At 40.2% G+C, this 16,495-nt stretch overlaps 1 protein-coding gene across 2 annotated transcripts in view; it reads left to right on the forward strand.

Moving 5' to 3' along the window:
* The window catches only part of LOC110488551 (X-linked interleukin-1 receptor accessory protein-like 2), a 323,660-nt gene that overhangs the window by 126,870 nt on the left and 180,295 nt on the right, over positions 1 to 16,495 (forward strand). The window contains exon 1 of one of the 2 annotated variants that reach the window (XM_036942675.1): positions 11,505 to 11,941. The exons of the other annotated variant lie outside the window; for it this stretch is intronic. Within the exon in view, the coding sequence (XP_036798570.1) occupies positions 11,824 to 11,941 (118 nt within the window). The 5' untranslated portion in view covers positions 11,505 to 11,823. Of the gene's footprint in view, positions 1 to 11,504; positions 11,942 to 16,495 lie in introns of those variants that run through there. 2 annotated transcript variants of the gene reach the window in all.

A 16,495-nucleotide genomic window follows, 5' to 3' on the forward strand; every position in this document is an offset into this window, starting at 1 on the left:
TACTGGTCATCCCTAAAGCCTACACTTCCTTTGGCCGCCTTTCCTTCCAGTTCTCTGCTGCCAATGACTGGAACGAATTGCAAAAATCACTGAAGCTGGAGACTTATTTCTCCCTCTCTAACTTTAAGCATCAGCTGTCAGAGCAGCTTACCGATCACTGTACCTGTACACAGCCAATCTGTAAATAGCACACCCAACTACCTCATCACCATATTGTTATTTATATTCTTGCTCTTTTGCACCCCAGTATCTCTACTTGCACATCATCATCTGCACATCTATCACTCCAGTATTAATGCTAAATTGTCATTATTTTGACTCTGTGGCCTATTTATTGCCTTTACCTCCCTACTCTTCTACATTTGCACACACTGTACATAGATTTTTATATTGTGTTATTGACTACATTTGTTTATGTGGAACTCTGTGTTGTTCTTTTTGTTGCACTGCTTTGCTTTATCTTGGCCAGGTCGCAGTTGTAAATTGGAACTTGTTCTCAACTGGCCTACCTGGTTAAATAAAGGTGCTTTTTTTAAGTAACTTACCACAGGTGAGATAAATTACCAGTATTAATGAGAATCACTTGCCTCCAACCACATTAATTAGATTTTTTTACAATTTGGTCTTTAAACTGAAAAATCGCATTCAGTTTAGATTTCGTTTTTCTTTCTTGGACATGTGCTGTTGTAAATCAGACAGATACATGTGTGAACACCACAATCATTTTTCAATTTCAACTTATTTTATAATAAATAGTGAATCATGCAAGATTGCCAACATGTTTGACCTACTGTGAGTTAAGATGTATTTTTCAGTAAGAGTCCCGTGAGGGTTCACCTCAGATGCTTTGCTTTACATTAATTAATGGGCCAGATTGCACACAACTTCAGTTTGGAGATCAGTGCAGTCTTGGATCTAATAAGATTGGGCGTTCATTCTGCTTGATGTGGATTATGCTAAAAGCACTGTTCTTGGCTCAAGTTTCTTCTTTTTCAAAGAACTCTTACATAAGTAATATCCACTCCTGAGCGGCGCTTATTGAGTAGACAACTACAACTACACGAACCGTGTCATGTTTACTTGAAGGCATTAGAAAGTGCCAGTGTGCCTCATACTCCTGGTGGATGAAGCGCCATGTGAAGAGAGTGCATCGATAGATTTAAAGCTGCCTTTTAAAGCTACTTTTATTAGACATAATCCCATCCCATCAACCTTGTTTTTAAAAGTGTACCCATAGCATGAAATAGAAATATGAAACTCAAAGCGTTAACACTCACTGTGATTGTACTGGAGAAGGACAGGCATTTCTCTCCTTCGAAAAACAGACTCTCTGAGTTACAGATTCATCCAAGTACAAAGAAGCCTCCAAGATGCTGTTAGTTCCTGAAAACAGGTGTTTTTTCTATTTAGGTTTCTCTAAATCTCTAGGTTCTCTGCAGATTTCTGTTAAGATAACTCCACGGGTAGGTGAGGATTGAGAGATTGCGTGAAGAATTGAAAGACTCAGAGTTGTTGTTTTTCACAGAGTAACAACCAAGTTATACAACATGTTTTTCTTTATTACTAGACTACTGCTTCTTTGGTGAAGGCAGCCTATATATTTCAGGGATCCAAAAAGGTTTTCCTTCAAATAAACAGTATTACAATTCCATTTGCTTTCTACAAACCAACTTAGTTCTTCACCTTTTTTACCCCTTTGATGGAGGTAATGTTTTCCTCTGGCACCTGTGATGTCTTCCTAGCAGTAGTGAGTTGTGTCTGGTAATAAATCAAATTGAGTACTTAACTCATTTTTGTGGGTTTAAATATACATTTAGATTAAAACATAGAGAAAATCTAATGTGTGCATATTATGCTTTTAAGAATTTACAGCCTGATTATATGACCTGTTTATAACGGTGAACACGGAGATTTTAATTTAGTTTACTTAAATTAGGACTTTTTCATACAGCCATTTTACCGTTAAAGCAGCAGGTATTCTAAAGAAATGCAAGTGATAGTGTAATCACTACATAAAAATATATGCATGTGTTAAAATATAAAGTGACGTGCAGTCATATTCAAGTCCTGATTGGTCAGTAAGCTTATTTGACGCTTCAAATAGTGTTATTTAACATGTATCTTTTTTGACATGCAGAGACCCAAACGGAGTTCCATAGTCAGGCATTGTTTCTGACATTGTGTGATGCCCCGAAAATATGTTTGTACATAATGTGCCACTGCGTAGCCTACATGCATCCAAGATGTCTGGAAAAAAATACGCTCAACATTTCTACTTTTGAAATCACATATATTTTCCTGTGAAATTATAATCATTCAGTGCCTCGGAGTATATTCAGCACGTCGTTGTATCTGCTATTCTTCTTCTCTCTGATAATGAATTGTGCTCTCTCTCCCTCTGGGTCACTGCCTAGAAATATCTCAAATCTTTGCCTGACCCCTCCACATCCCATCCTGTGAATTGTGCAGTGAATCACTGACTCTAACTGGTAAACAGCGGCGCCTCCCTCCTGAGCTGAGAGCTCCGTTCAGCTCCCTCTCTGACTCCCTCCTTCCACATTGCCTGCCCTGCGGTGCTATCTCAAGCAGTTCACTAGTTCAGTAGTTTTTCCACTCAAAAGGGAAGGAAATATGCTAGGTTGTTTAACCTTTCCTCCTCGCATGTTTTAATTGCTCTGGAAGGACTTGGGACTCTAATTGCATTAGAAGAGCTATGGCTTGCATTAGAAATGGATAAAGCTTAAACAAAAAGAGCCCATGCTTTAAGATAGGGAAATATAGGCGGTTCACTTGAATAAAAATGACTGCTTTCCTTGAAGATGTTTGGGGTAAGCTAATGAAACGGGTGAAATGGTAATTATGTCTTAGAACTACATAAGAGGGAGATAATACCAATATTATGATCTTTTTTGAAAATAGATTAGCTTAGACACACTATCACTCATATCCATATCTGCCAATAAGCTCCAGTGTACCGTGTGACCTTTCTCTTTGTTTGACATGAGCAATGATGATGATCCTTCAGCGTTTCAGATTTTGACAGAAGTGTCAAATTATTTACACTACGAGTTTGACCCTGAAGCAAACAATGTTATAACAAAACTCTCAAACGTTATTCATAATGTATCTATTTCTGTTACTCTGCTCTGTATTACAAAAATAGCATGTTTTTTTCATCAACGTGTCTTTGATAAGAAAAGAGCTAAATATTTAGCATATCACATTTAGGATTGAATGATAAGAACAGGGTTATCTCTTTTGCACCTTGACTCGTGATGTTAACAGATTCCTGTTGTCAGGATTAGTTGTGTAATATGGCTAATAGGTATTAACGTGGCTCTGACTATGACCTCTTTCCCCGAACATTTCATTCAGTTTAAGACTTTTTTTCCCTTCAGTTTAAGACTTTTTTTCCCTAAACCGTTTTGTAGATGTTGTACTTTTAGATGGTGTGGAATAACAGGATCAAACCCAAGATGTAGGTTGTCGATACAAAAAAAAAGGTGGTTATTGTCAGAGGAAAACATTATTTCCATTGGATTTGAACAATTTTCTAAGGAGCAGCAACATTGCTGGTGGCTGTTACACAAACACTGAGGCCATTTAGAGTGTTGTTTCTGCAAAATAGAGACTTCACACACTGTCTCTCTGGGAACGAACAATTTAGACACTTTTTTTTATATACGGTATATTCACTGTACATATTGTAGAGTACAGAATAGCCTGACCATAAGTGCCACCGAACACACTTAAATAATGTAAGCAAAGACCACATGAAAGTTGCATGTGTCATCCTTGCTTTGTCAAATTAAGAACAGCCTTTTTGCATATAATCCCCATTGAGTCCTTTTATGACTATATGGGTTGAAGTAGACATACAAATGTAGTATGTTCTTTCAAAGGGCACATTGATTTTCTATTTGACTTTAACATGCAATAAAAATGACTTGATTGTTTCCCTGTCCTTGAAAAGACGTACAGTAGCAGTCTTGATTGTTTGTTGTCGTCACATCCAGCTCCAATTGAAGGAGAAAAAGTCCCAAAGAGCAAGAATTACTACATAGATCATTGAAAATACATCAGAGGCCTCAATGAACCATAAATATGTCCTGAGTAGGCCCCAGTGCCTATACCTACTGGCCTGTCAATGGAAGCATGTATTTTGTTATTTGATATTTTGAAATGTGTTGTCCTTCGCTGAGGAAAATCAAGGCTAAAGGCTACTCATTAGTTCCTCATTAACAAGCTGCCAACTTCTTTCTGAGCACTCTCTCCAGACTTGAGAAAATTCAAAGTAAACAGAGTAAAAGGGCCTATTCAGTCAGGCGTATCACAGCATGTAGACACTGGGGTGAGGCCAGTAGTGAGATAGCATATGTGAATTTATATCTAGTTAGTGTCCTTATGGTTCACTTAGTGAATATTATTGTATTGATATAAAGCCTAACATGCATTCTGCCTTGCATTTTGCCATTATCCAGAATCATCTGGATACAGGTTTTGATTTAATGGACCCCCTACTAGTGAGCCCAAAATGGGCCAGGTTTTGATTTAATGAACCCCCTATTAGTGAACCCTAAATGGGCCAGGTTTTGATTTAATGAACCCCCTATTAGTGAACCCTAAATGGGCCAGGTTTTGATTTAATGGACCCCCTACTAGTGAACCCTAAATGGGCCAGGTTTTGATTTAATGGACCCCCTATTAGTGAACCCTAAATGGGCCAGGTTTTGATTTAATGAACCCCCTATTAGTGAACCCTAAATGGGCCAGGTTTTGATTTAATGGACCCCTACTAGTGAACCCTAAATGGGCCAGGTTTTGATTTAATGGACCCCCTACTAGTGAACCCTAAATGGGCCAGGTTTTGATTTAATGGACCCTACTAGTGAAACCTAAATGGGTGAGGTTTTGATTTAATGGACCCCCTACTAGTGAACCCTAAATGGTCAGTGAGTATTGGTGGTAGGCCAGTATTGTTTCAAAATAACAATGTACTTATTCATTTAAAATTGTTGATAGGACTCATTTATATTTAATGCACAAGATGATACACACTTGCTTTTTACTTTATTGAATATTGATCATGCCTTGCCTTTTCAAATCACACACATCCATAAACACACATTTGCAGCAGTAGGCTACTTACTCCCTGTTGCATTGGTAGACCCTTCCAAGCCTGTCCATTGGCTGTGCATATTATTGATCTCACTGTACTTGAGTGCATGCACAGTGCACACAGTATTCACACTCAAACTAAACCCAAACAACAGCATAGACCTTTGTCAAGGTATAAAATATATTAACTAGCTAAATCCTATAGCTCTTCCAAGAGTAAAATAGAATGGGATGGTGAGTTGTGTTGAATTACGTGCTAATAAAATAATTTAAGTATATATAGCAGACACTCTATTGAACTAGGAGCCAATTTGTATGTTTATGTAATTGCATTGTATATTACACCAAATAGTGTAATACAAATATAAGGGAAGTGACGGAGCATAATGCCTTTTCCGCTCCACTGTTAAGATGATGTATACAGTATGCACATTGAATCACTTCATATTTATTTCACATAGCCATTTAATTGTCTCATTCCTTTGAACGTAAATGTGATTATATACCAGATCATCACAGTGAGTCAGCCATTTCCTCCTCTCCCAACTCACTGACACATTTTTATTCTGTTCATTCAGTTCTATCTCTTGTCAAACTTAAGGGAATGAGTTTTATAAAAGGACATCTTTATGCATATGTTGAACTCTTTGACCCTTTCATTATTATGGTTGCGGCAGTGGCAGTGTACTTACTAGGGGGGGGGGGGGGGGGGGGGGGGGGGGGGGGGGGTACAGATACTTTTGAAAAAATAGATGATTATTTATTGGATTACTTTTAATTCCAGAGAAAGGGGTTGCACAACTGAATGCATTAAACCGAAATAGGTCTTCTGCATTTAACCCAACCCCTTTAAATCAGGAGGCCTTAATCAACGTCCATGTCATCGGCGCCTGGGGAGCAGTTGTTGGGGGTTAACTGCCTTGCTCAAGGGCAGAACGTCTGATTTTGCCCCCCTCCTGGCTCAGGGACTCAAACCAGCGACCTTTTGGTTACTGGCCTACGGCTCATAACCGCTAGGCTACCTGCCGTGCAATTCAGAAAGGATGTTTGCGGAAAAAAATGGCCATTATAAGAAATCTAAAGGGGAAGGCTTTCAATATGACCCTTTTGTCCTACTGAACACATTTGTAGTGGTTTAGAGTGATTGAGTCAAATGTTGACATCAAACAACCCAACATCTGTTACACGAAAAGATTAGTAAGCATAATGGAAAAGTGCAACCACGTCATGCCATTGAGGAGATTACTTAAATTGAATAAATAGTCAGTCTAGTTTGAGTCAGACAGCACAGGTACTGGTGTTCTAGTAGGGAGCTACTGTACTCTAATGCACAGTGCAATGGATTGGAGGATACCAGGCAAGTAACACAGTTCATTTACCTGAACATGATTTAGCGAATTAATGAGACCATTAAAGAACATTCTTAAAAATAATAATATACGTTCATGTCACTCTTCATAATGATTTTCATGTGATTATGAAAATAATTGTTTTCAGCCCAAAGTGAAGGTATTTTGAGATTATCATGAAAACTACTAATGATGTTTATCCTTTTGAAATGATTATGATACTACTGCTGTTACTGGTACTGTTACTACTGCTGTTACTGGTACTGTTACTACTGCTGTTACTGGTACTGTTACTACTGCTGTTACTGGTACTGTTACTACTGCTGTTACTGGTACTGTTACTACTGCTGTTACTGTTACTACTGCTGTTACTGGTACTGTTACTACTGCTGTTACTGGTACTGTTACTACTGCTGTTACTGTTACTACTGCTGTTACTGGTACTGTTACTACTGCTGTTACTGGTACTGTTACTACTGCTGTTACTGGTACTGTTACTACTGCTGTTACTGGTACTGTTACTACTGCTGTTACTGGTACTGTTACTACTGCTGTTACTGGTACTGTTACTACTGCTGTTACTGGTACTGTTACTACTGCTGTTACTGTTACTACTGCTGTTACTGGTACTGTTACTACTGCTGTTACTGGTACTGTTACTACTGCTGTTACTGGTACTGTTACTACTGCTGTTACTGGTACTGTTACTACTGCTGTTACTGGTACTGTTACTACTGCTGTTACTGGTACTGTTACTACTGCTCTTACTGGTACTGTTACTACTGCTGTTACTGGTACTGTTACTACTGCTGTTGCTGGTACTGTTTACTGCTTCTGATGTTTGTCACAGTTTTTTAAAGACAGTTATGTTACTTTTCATAGATTTGGAGTGCTAAAAGATAAACTTCTGTTTTGGGTGATTTGGTAGGTTATTGCTAGGTTAGGTATGTGGTTTCCCGAGGGCTGAAGAAGAAACACTTTATTAAATCTTCATGCCTCTGCACACTCCAAAATCAGGCAGAACCAAAATAATTTGTTACAAGATGACATCGTTTCATAGATTGCCCGGGAGGCAAAGGCTTTCGTCAGTTGGCATGCTGGTTCAAAGATGCCCACTTTTTCCACTATCGAAACTTTAGCAATTATTTTGCGGTCATCTCATTATGCTGTTGGTACCAAATCGGAGAAGTAAAAGGTTGAACTTTCCACAGGAAAATATTTAAAATGCCAGCTTTTTCTGAAATGATGACAATTATCTGTCATTGTGCTTCTATTCTAAATTCAGATTTGGAGTGCTGTGTTAGGTTTTACCTCAGGTTAACCCACATGCCTGTTATGATGCAGGCCAAACAGAAGATATCAATTATGAATACTAAGACTTTCACTGTGGTGAGGATTATATCTTCATTCCCTTCTCTGACTCAAGTGAATAAGAAATTAACATGTGTGTGTGTGCTGGTTGGTTGCAGACACTGGTTAGCCTACACACAGATATTGATCAGCTATGCACGCTATCCCTCTGAGAAGTCTCTCGGATCTTTTGTTTGCTTTGTCAGAGTACTGCTGACCCATATCAAGCAGATCAAATCCCATTTAGCATCGTCAACATTGTAATAAAGACCAAGTGGATTAGGGCTGCTACAATGTATACACATACTTACAGTATACAGTACACAGATTTGGACCTTTTCAGATGGCTGTCTAGGGAAATCTGAATATTAATCCAGATGTATTTCCACTGCGATAATACTCTCCTCGGCATATTTTGATGTTCTACCATTTTGTGAACTCTGTACTAGACTGGAACCTGTGCATTTTGTGTGCCTATGAATTAGGCAAAAATTACTCTTCTGTCCTTGTATATTGTTGGTTATGCAATAGTTATCATGTTACATGAGAAGACCCAGATGCAGACAGTATCGAAGTAACAAAAGGTTATTACAAAAACAGGGGCTGGCAAAATGACAGGTCAAGGACAGGTCCGAAACAAAGTCAGAATGGTACAGAACGGCAGGCAGTCTCAGGGTCGGGGCAGATAGAATGGTCAAAACCGGGAAAACTTTAGAGAAAGGAGCAAGGGGAAAAACGCTGGTAGGCTTGATGAACAAAACTAACTGGCAACAGTCAAACAGAGAACACAGGTATAAATACACTGGGGATCATGGGGAAGATGGGCGACACCTGGAGGGGGGTGGAGACAATCACAAAGACAGGTGAAACAGATCAGGGTGTGACAATAGTTGATATTCAAACCAACAAAGATGGCAGACCTGTGCTATATTTCAGCATGAACTAATCTTCCAGCTAGGTTTTCCAACAGGAGCAACAGTCTCAAAGTGACTTATTACCTCCTGGATATATAGTGCATTTGGAAAGTATTCAGATCCGTTGACTTTTTACGTTACAGCCTTATTCTAAAATGGATGAAATAGTATTTTCCCCTCATCAATCTACACACACCCCATAATTTTTAGACATTTTTGCAAATGTATTAAACAAAACTGAAATATTACATTTACATAAGTATTCAAACCCTTTAGTCAGTACTTTGTTGAAGAACCTTTGGCAGTGATTACTGCCTCAAATCTCTTCTTGGGTATGACGCTATAAGCTTGGCACACCTGTATTTGGGGAGTTTCTCCCATTCTTCTCTGCAGATCCTCTCAAGCTCTGTCAGGATGGATGGGGAGCGTCGCTGCACAGCTATTTTCAGGTCTCTCCAGAGATGTTTGATTGGGTTCAAGTCCAGGCTCTGGCTGGGCCCCTCAAGGACATTCAGAGACTTGTCCCGAAGCTATTCCTGGGTTGCCAGCTCTAGGAAGAGTCTTTGTGGTTCCAAACTTCTTCCATTTAAGAATGATGGAGGCCACTGTGTCCTTGGGGAATTTCAATGGTGCAGAATTTTTTTAGGTACCCTTTCCCAGATCTGTGCCTCGACATAATCCTGTCTCGGTCCTCTACGGACAATTCCTTCGACCTCATGGCTTGGTGTTTGCTCTAACATGCACTGTCAAATGTGGGAACTTATCTAGACAGGTGTGTGCCTTTTCAAATCATGTCCAGTCAATTGAATTTACCACAGGTAAACTCCAATCAAGTTGTAGAAACATCTCAAGGATGATCAATGGAAACAGGATGCACCTGAGCTCAATTTTGAGTTTCATAGCAAAGGGTCTGAATACTTATGTAAATAAGGTATTTCTGTTTTTATTTGTAATAAAATTGCAAAAATTTCTACAAACCTGTTTTCCCTTTGTCATTATGGGGTATTGTAGATTGATGAGGGGGAAAAATATGTAATACGTTTTAGAAGAAGGCTGTAACGTAACAAATTGTGGAAAAAGTAAATGGGTCTGAATACTTTCTGAATGCACTGTAGTCTCTCTGAGCTCTGCTCTCCCACATTTTGCACTCCCATCAGCATTTTGTGTGAATAGAATGTGTTTCATAAGCCATCGGAGTGAATAAAAGAAATCAATAAGCAATCTGGGTGATAATTAATTAGGGAGCAGGGAATGAATTACTGTTCCTCCTTTTCCCCAAGATGCAGGTCAGAGTCACACTTGATTTGGGAAGTGGTTTGTTTCTCCATTACAGCGTGCTCAGTGTTTCTGATGTGAGCCAATGAGCGATAGGAGGGCAAAGAATTGGGCTATTGTCGAGAGAGGTGGCACTCGGTGGCCAACAATGACATGATCAATGCTTGGTCCAGTGGTTACTGCCAAGAGAAGTCCCTTCCCTCCCTCAGTCAGTTGAGTCAGTTGTTAGGATAGTTACAGGAAGCTCTAGCCTGGTCATACATCAGTGTCGCAGCTTTGAGCTTCCCTCCTGCCACACGCAGATGCTGTCGCAGCTTTCAGCTGGACTGAGTGTTATAGCTACCAGGTTTTTCTTCCTTCAATGTTGTTGTAATATGTATGATTGGAAATACAGATTCAGACCTCTTGAAAATCTTAAATAAGTGCTAAATGATCAATTATATTTGTGATGTTTTGATGTCAAACTCAAGAAAATAAACAGCAATATAATTGTCTCCTTTCTAGTCCTAGAGAGCATAATGAGGCCTACACACGCTAGTCAGGGTACATGTCTTCCATTTCAGTGGTGGCTCTGTTTTGTCTCCCATTTCAACATTCAATTAATATTTGAGCACATGGGTATCTCTATTGCCTGTTGCACAAACTCTGAAAGGCTTCCCTGTTTTCCTCAGTACCCTATATGCTCCATGCTCTTGTCTCTCCCATACATGTACAGCACACTACACTAAACTCAGGCCCAATAACTCCCTCTGGCTGTGCAACATGGCATTCTTTCCTCTCTTTCCTCTTCAAAACTCCCTGCTCCAAATGAGTAGGGAGCAGACTTATCTCCACAGGCTAAAATCCTGCTTCTAATCCTGAAGCCCTTTCCCCATGGCTGCTATACTCTCCCTGGGCTCTGCAGCCAGCAGAATGAGACCATGGTTCAGCTGCAGGGGGAACAGGGAGGACACTGGCATGGCTGATGACCCACAACCACTCCCTGCAACCCCCAATGTAGCTTCAAAATAGAAAACTATATAACCAAACAACTAACCAACACACAGTTAAACTAAGGATAATATAAAACAGTTATAACTGGTATGGCAGTTATTTTAAAGTATCAGATGTGATTACTTTGTACCCCAACATTTGTTTGGAGAGTATGTCGGGGAAACTGCAAAAAAAGGTACGGCCGGACAAAGTTGAATTACTGTTTAACGGATGCCCCGCATCACTTTTCTCCAAACCCCGAAAAAAAAAATCAGATGTGTTCTTTTTTGGCAAATATATGCAGCTCTTTGTTTATAAGACACTGTCTGCTCCTTTGAGGCTTTCCAAAGTTAATGCCCAAGAGACCAAACAGCCTCAGATCACGCGCTCAGAACATACTTGAGCCTCGGATTGGACAGTGAAACACACACGCTCGCACCTGCAGGCAATGTGCAGTCGTTTCGTTTCTATCTCATGCTGTCATGGCTGAAGCTAGCGCAAATTCCTACTATGTATGTGTCCAGGTTAAACGTGGGACGTCCCTCATTATAACAAACAATCGGTTAAATTCATGGTTATTGCATCATTTTCAGATATATTAGAAGCGATTAAAATTCGAAACAACAATGTAATTTAACCAATTGACTGGCCAGAGATCAGGGTATTCATCAGCAAAGATGCAGTGCAAGATGATAGTATTTTGGACTACCAAATTGAAGTCAAAATGATTGATGAAATCGAAGTGTGTCAGCTGTATGGGGATTTGCGATTCATAACTTACGTTTTACCGGTACCACCGGTAGTAGTAGGCCAACCGATAACCACGACGAAATGCGTTTGAAGTGATGATGCGCCGCCAAGAACAGCTAGCATGTCCAGCAAAGTACAGTACATCGCCAGTGGCACACACAGCAGGTGGGGACTTTTCGTGGCAGCCAGAAGAGACAATCGAAGGAGGATGCGGTGAGCAAAGTTACTGGGCTCAAATTTAGTCACGCTTGCTCTATATAGATTGATGCTTCTTATTGTGCATGTTATAAACAACATTTTTGGGGGATGATGATGAAAGGTTATACTCTATGGATGGATTTATGTGTTTTTTTTCCAATGCTACATTAGTTTGGCAGACCTAACTTGATTGACCCTCTACCTACAAGGCCTATGAGAGGCCTAATAATATTTGTATGATACTTTTGTTAACGCCTAGGCTATAGAGATGTATTCAGGTAATGAACTCATTATTATGCATCAACATTTTAATTTGATTACAATTATTTAGTACAAGTACATTAGAGTGTCTAGTTTGAGAAACGGTGAAGAGGCGACTCCGGGATGCTGGCTTTTTAGGCAGAGTTCCTCTGTCCAGTGTCTGTGTTCTTTTTCCCATCTTAATCTTTTCTTTTTATTGGCCAGTCTGGGATATGGCTTTTTTTTTGCCTACAAGGCCAGCATCCAGGAGTTTACAGCTACAATAGTCATTTACAACATTAACAATGTCTACACTGTATTTCTGATTTAAAAAAAAGTGCTTTTCTTTCAAAACAAGGACATTTCTATGTGACCCCAAACTTTGGAACGGCAGTGTTATTTTTATTTTTTTGCTCACTCGCCTACAATTTTCTGGGGAGAACATCTGTTAAACGGTGAATCAATTTTGTCTGGCCTAAATAGTGCTCTTTAGATGTGGTTGTTTCAATGTGGATTTTGGTCATTCAGAGCAGGATAGCAGCGAGGAGCTAGGTGGGGAATCAATGGGGATGTGGAATCAATAAAGCATGTTGGTGGTCTTCAAAATGCACTGGGGTCAACAGTGAATCCTGAGGGAGGGTCATCCTATGGCCCCAATGCTGAATGTTACACTGCATGCCCTCACTACCTTATCAAACATGCATGCCATGGAAATTTACCCATTAATACTTTCGCTCAACAATGATGATGACATTTGACCTCAGTTGATAGCAACCATGTTTTATATAGTCCCAGTAGAGGTTGATGAGTCCTTGTGGTGACATCCTGGAACTAGCGATCAGCTCCACAAGAGGCCTTGTCCAAACATTCAACAATGTGTCCTTAGTTGGCTTATGAAAGGCCTAAATGACTCCAGTCCAGTGTGAGAATTACTGGGAAGCGAGGGGGTCTCAGCTGCCCCGAGGGACACATGAGCTCCCCTAAATGCAACAAAAGTCTAACTTTGGGAGGGGGGGGGGGGGGGGGGGTATAAATAATGCAAATGTAACTATTATTCTATTTGTTTAAAACGCAGTTTATACAGATACAGTAGTAAATATGAAAATACATGTTTATTCCAAATGAAATGAAAACCCCCACCTCTCTGTCATGGTTAAACACATTTTTTTCCCATGTGGCTGCACTTACAGTGCATTTGGAAAGTATTCAGACCCATTGACTTTTTCCACATTTTGTAACGTTACAGACTTATTCTAAAATTGATTCAATTGTTTTTTTCCCCTCATCAGTCTACACACAATACCCCACAATTACAAAGCAAAAACAGGTTAGAAACGCAAATTTATAAAAAAAAATTAAAAAAAGAACTATCACATTTACATAAATATTCAGACCCTTTACTCGGTACTTTGTTGAAGCACCTTTGGCAGTGATTACAGCATCGAGTCTTCTTGGGTGTGGCGTTACAAGCTTGGCATACCTGTATTTGTGGAATTTCTCCCATTCTTCTCTGCAGATCTTCTCAAGCTCTGTCAGGTTGGATGGGGAGCATTGCTGCACAGCTATTTCCAGGTCTCTCCAGAGATGTTCGATCGGCTTCAAGTCCGGGCTCTGGCTGTGTAACTCAAGGACATTCAGAGACTTGTCCCGAAGCCACTCTTGTCTTGGCTGTGTGCTTAGGGGTCGTTGTCCTGTTGGAAGGTGAGCCTTCGCCCCAGTCTGAGGTCCTGCTCCTGTCATACTTGCCTCGATCCTGACTAATCTCCAGGTCCCTTCTGCTGAAAAACATCCCCACAGCATGATACTGACACCACCATGCTTCAATGTAGGGATGGTAGCAGGTTTCCTCCAGACGTGACGCTTGGCATTAAGACCAAAGAGTGTAATCTTGCTTGGCATTCAGGCCAAAGTGTTCCAACTTGGTTTCAGCAGACCCGAGAATCTTGTTTCTTTCTCTCTTTAGGTGCGTTTTGGCAACTCCAAGTGGGCTGTCATGTGCCTTTTACTGAGGAGTGGCTTCTGTCTGGCCACTCTACCATAAAGGCCTGATTGGTGGAGTGCTGCAAAGATGGTTGTCCTTCTGGAAGGGGATTCCATTTCCACGCAGGAACTCTGGAGATCTGTCAGAGTGACCATTGGGTTCTTGGTCACCTCCCTGATCATGGCCCTTCTCCCCCGATTGCTCAGTTTGGCCGGGCGGCCAGCTCTAGGAAGAGTCTTGGTGGTTCCAAACTTCTCCCATTTAAGAATGATGGAGGCCACTGTGTTCATGGGACCTTCAATGCTGCAGACATTTTTTGGAACCCTTTCCCAGATCGGTGTCTCGACACAATCCTGTCTCGGAGCTCTAAAGACAATTCCTTCAACCTGTCAACTGTGGAACCTTATATATACACATGTGTGCGCCTTTCCAAATCATGTCCAACCAATTGACTGTACCACAGGTGGACTCCAATCAAGTTGTAGAAACATCTCAAGGATGACCAAACAGGATGCACCTAAGCTCAATTTCAAGTCCCATAGCAAAGGATCTGAATACTTATGTAAATAAGGTATTTCTGTTTTCAATTATTTTTAATGCATTTCCAAAAATGTGTGTGTAGATTACTGAGAATTGTTTTTTAAATCCATTTTAGAATAAGACTTAACGTAACAAAATGTGGAAAAAGTCAAGGGGTCTAAATACTTTCTGAAGGCAATGTATATACAGTGGAAGTCGGAAGTTTACATACACTTAGTGTAACGTACTGGGTGTCGTGAGTATGAAGTCAGGCGCAGGGAAAACAGAGAGTTCAATATAGTGCTCTTTTAATGCACACACGGTGAACCACGGCCACCCCACTAAACACTGGGTGCTCAAAACCAAAATGCCCCAGACACGGGGAACGAAAACAGTCCAGCACTATATACGAACATACACCAACACGTTCGTCTGTAACAAACACCAGGGTTACAATAATCATTCCCACACAAAGAAACGGGCGGGCCGACAGACTAATAAAGCCCAACTAATTACAACCAACTCAAAACAGGTGTAATCAATAAACACATAAGGAGGGGAGAAAATAATCAGTGGCAGCTAGTAGGCCGGCGATGACGACCGCCGAGCGCCACCCAAACGGGAAGGGGAGCCACCTTCGGTCGGAGTCGTGACACTTAGGTTGAAGTCATTAAAACTTGTTTTTCAACCACTCCACAAATATCTTGTTAAGAAACTATAGTTTTGGCAAGTCGGTTAGGACTACTTTGTGCGTGACACAAGTAATTTTTACAACAATTGTTTACAGACAGATTATTTCACTTATAATTCACGGGATCACAATTCTAGTGGGTCAGAAGTTTACATACACTAAGTTGACTGTGCCTTTAACTTTGGGCCAGGTGTCCCGCTCGCGTGCTACTACGATAACATTCGGTGAAATTGCAGAGCGCGAAATTCAAAATACATTCATGAAAATACAAATGTCATACATCATTCTTTAGCTTAGAATCTTGGTAATCGAACCGCTTTGTCCAATTTACAATAGGCTTTACGGCAAAAGCATAGCATTTGATTGTCTGAGGACAGTGCCCCGCGTACACCAGCATTAAACACATTTTTCAAACCAGCAGAGGTGTCACAGAAATATAGACAAAATAAATCACTTACCTTTAAAAATATTCCTCTGTTTGCAAACCCAAGGGTCCCAGCTACACAACAAATGGTTGTTTTGTTCAATAAAGTCCTTCTTTATATCCCAAAAAAGTCTGTTTATTTGGCATGCAGACAAAGGATTCCCAAAAGTTACCGGTAAACCTTGTCCAAACTAGTCAAACAACGTTTCTAATCAGTCCTCATGTACCCTAATATGTAAATTAACTTTAAAATTTAAGACGGAATGTAGTATGTTCAATAAATAACAAAGTGTGCGCCCTCATTCACGCTCCTCACAAGACTTGAGTCCTAATGAGGGACACCTTGGTAAAACTAAAATTGCTTGTTAATTTTTTAGTAACAAGCCTAAAACCTTTTATAAAGACTGTTGACATCCAGTGGAAGTCATAGGTACTGCAATCTGGGTGCTTTTAGGTTGGAAATTCAAAATCCAATATAGGAATGGTCTCGGAGCTCAAAAAACACATTTTCCGAATGGATTTCGCCTGCCATATCAGTTATGTTATACTTACAGACATTATTTTAACAATTTTAGAAACTTCAAAGTGATTTCTATCAAATACAACCAATTATATGCATATCCTAGCTTCTGGGCCTGAGTAACAGGCAGTTTACTTTGGACATATCAGACTATCCAAACTTCCGAACACTGCCCCCTAGCCCAAAGAGGTTTG

This window comes from Oncorhynchus mykiss, chromosome 14 (assembly GCF_013265735.2).
Source record: "Oncorhynchus mykiss isolate Arlee chromosome 14, USDA_OmykA_1.1, whole genome shotgun sequence".
In the NCBI taxonomy this organism is placed as follows: domain Eukaryota; kingdom Metazoa; phylum Chordata; class Actinopteri; order Salmoniformes; family Salmonidae; genus Oncorhynchus; species Oncorhynchus mykiss.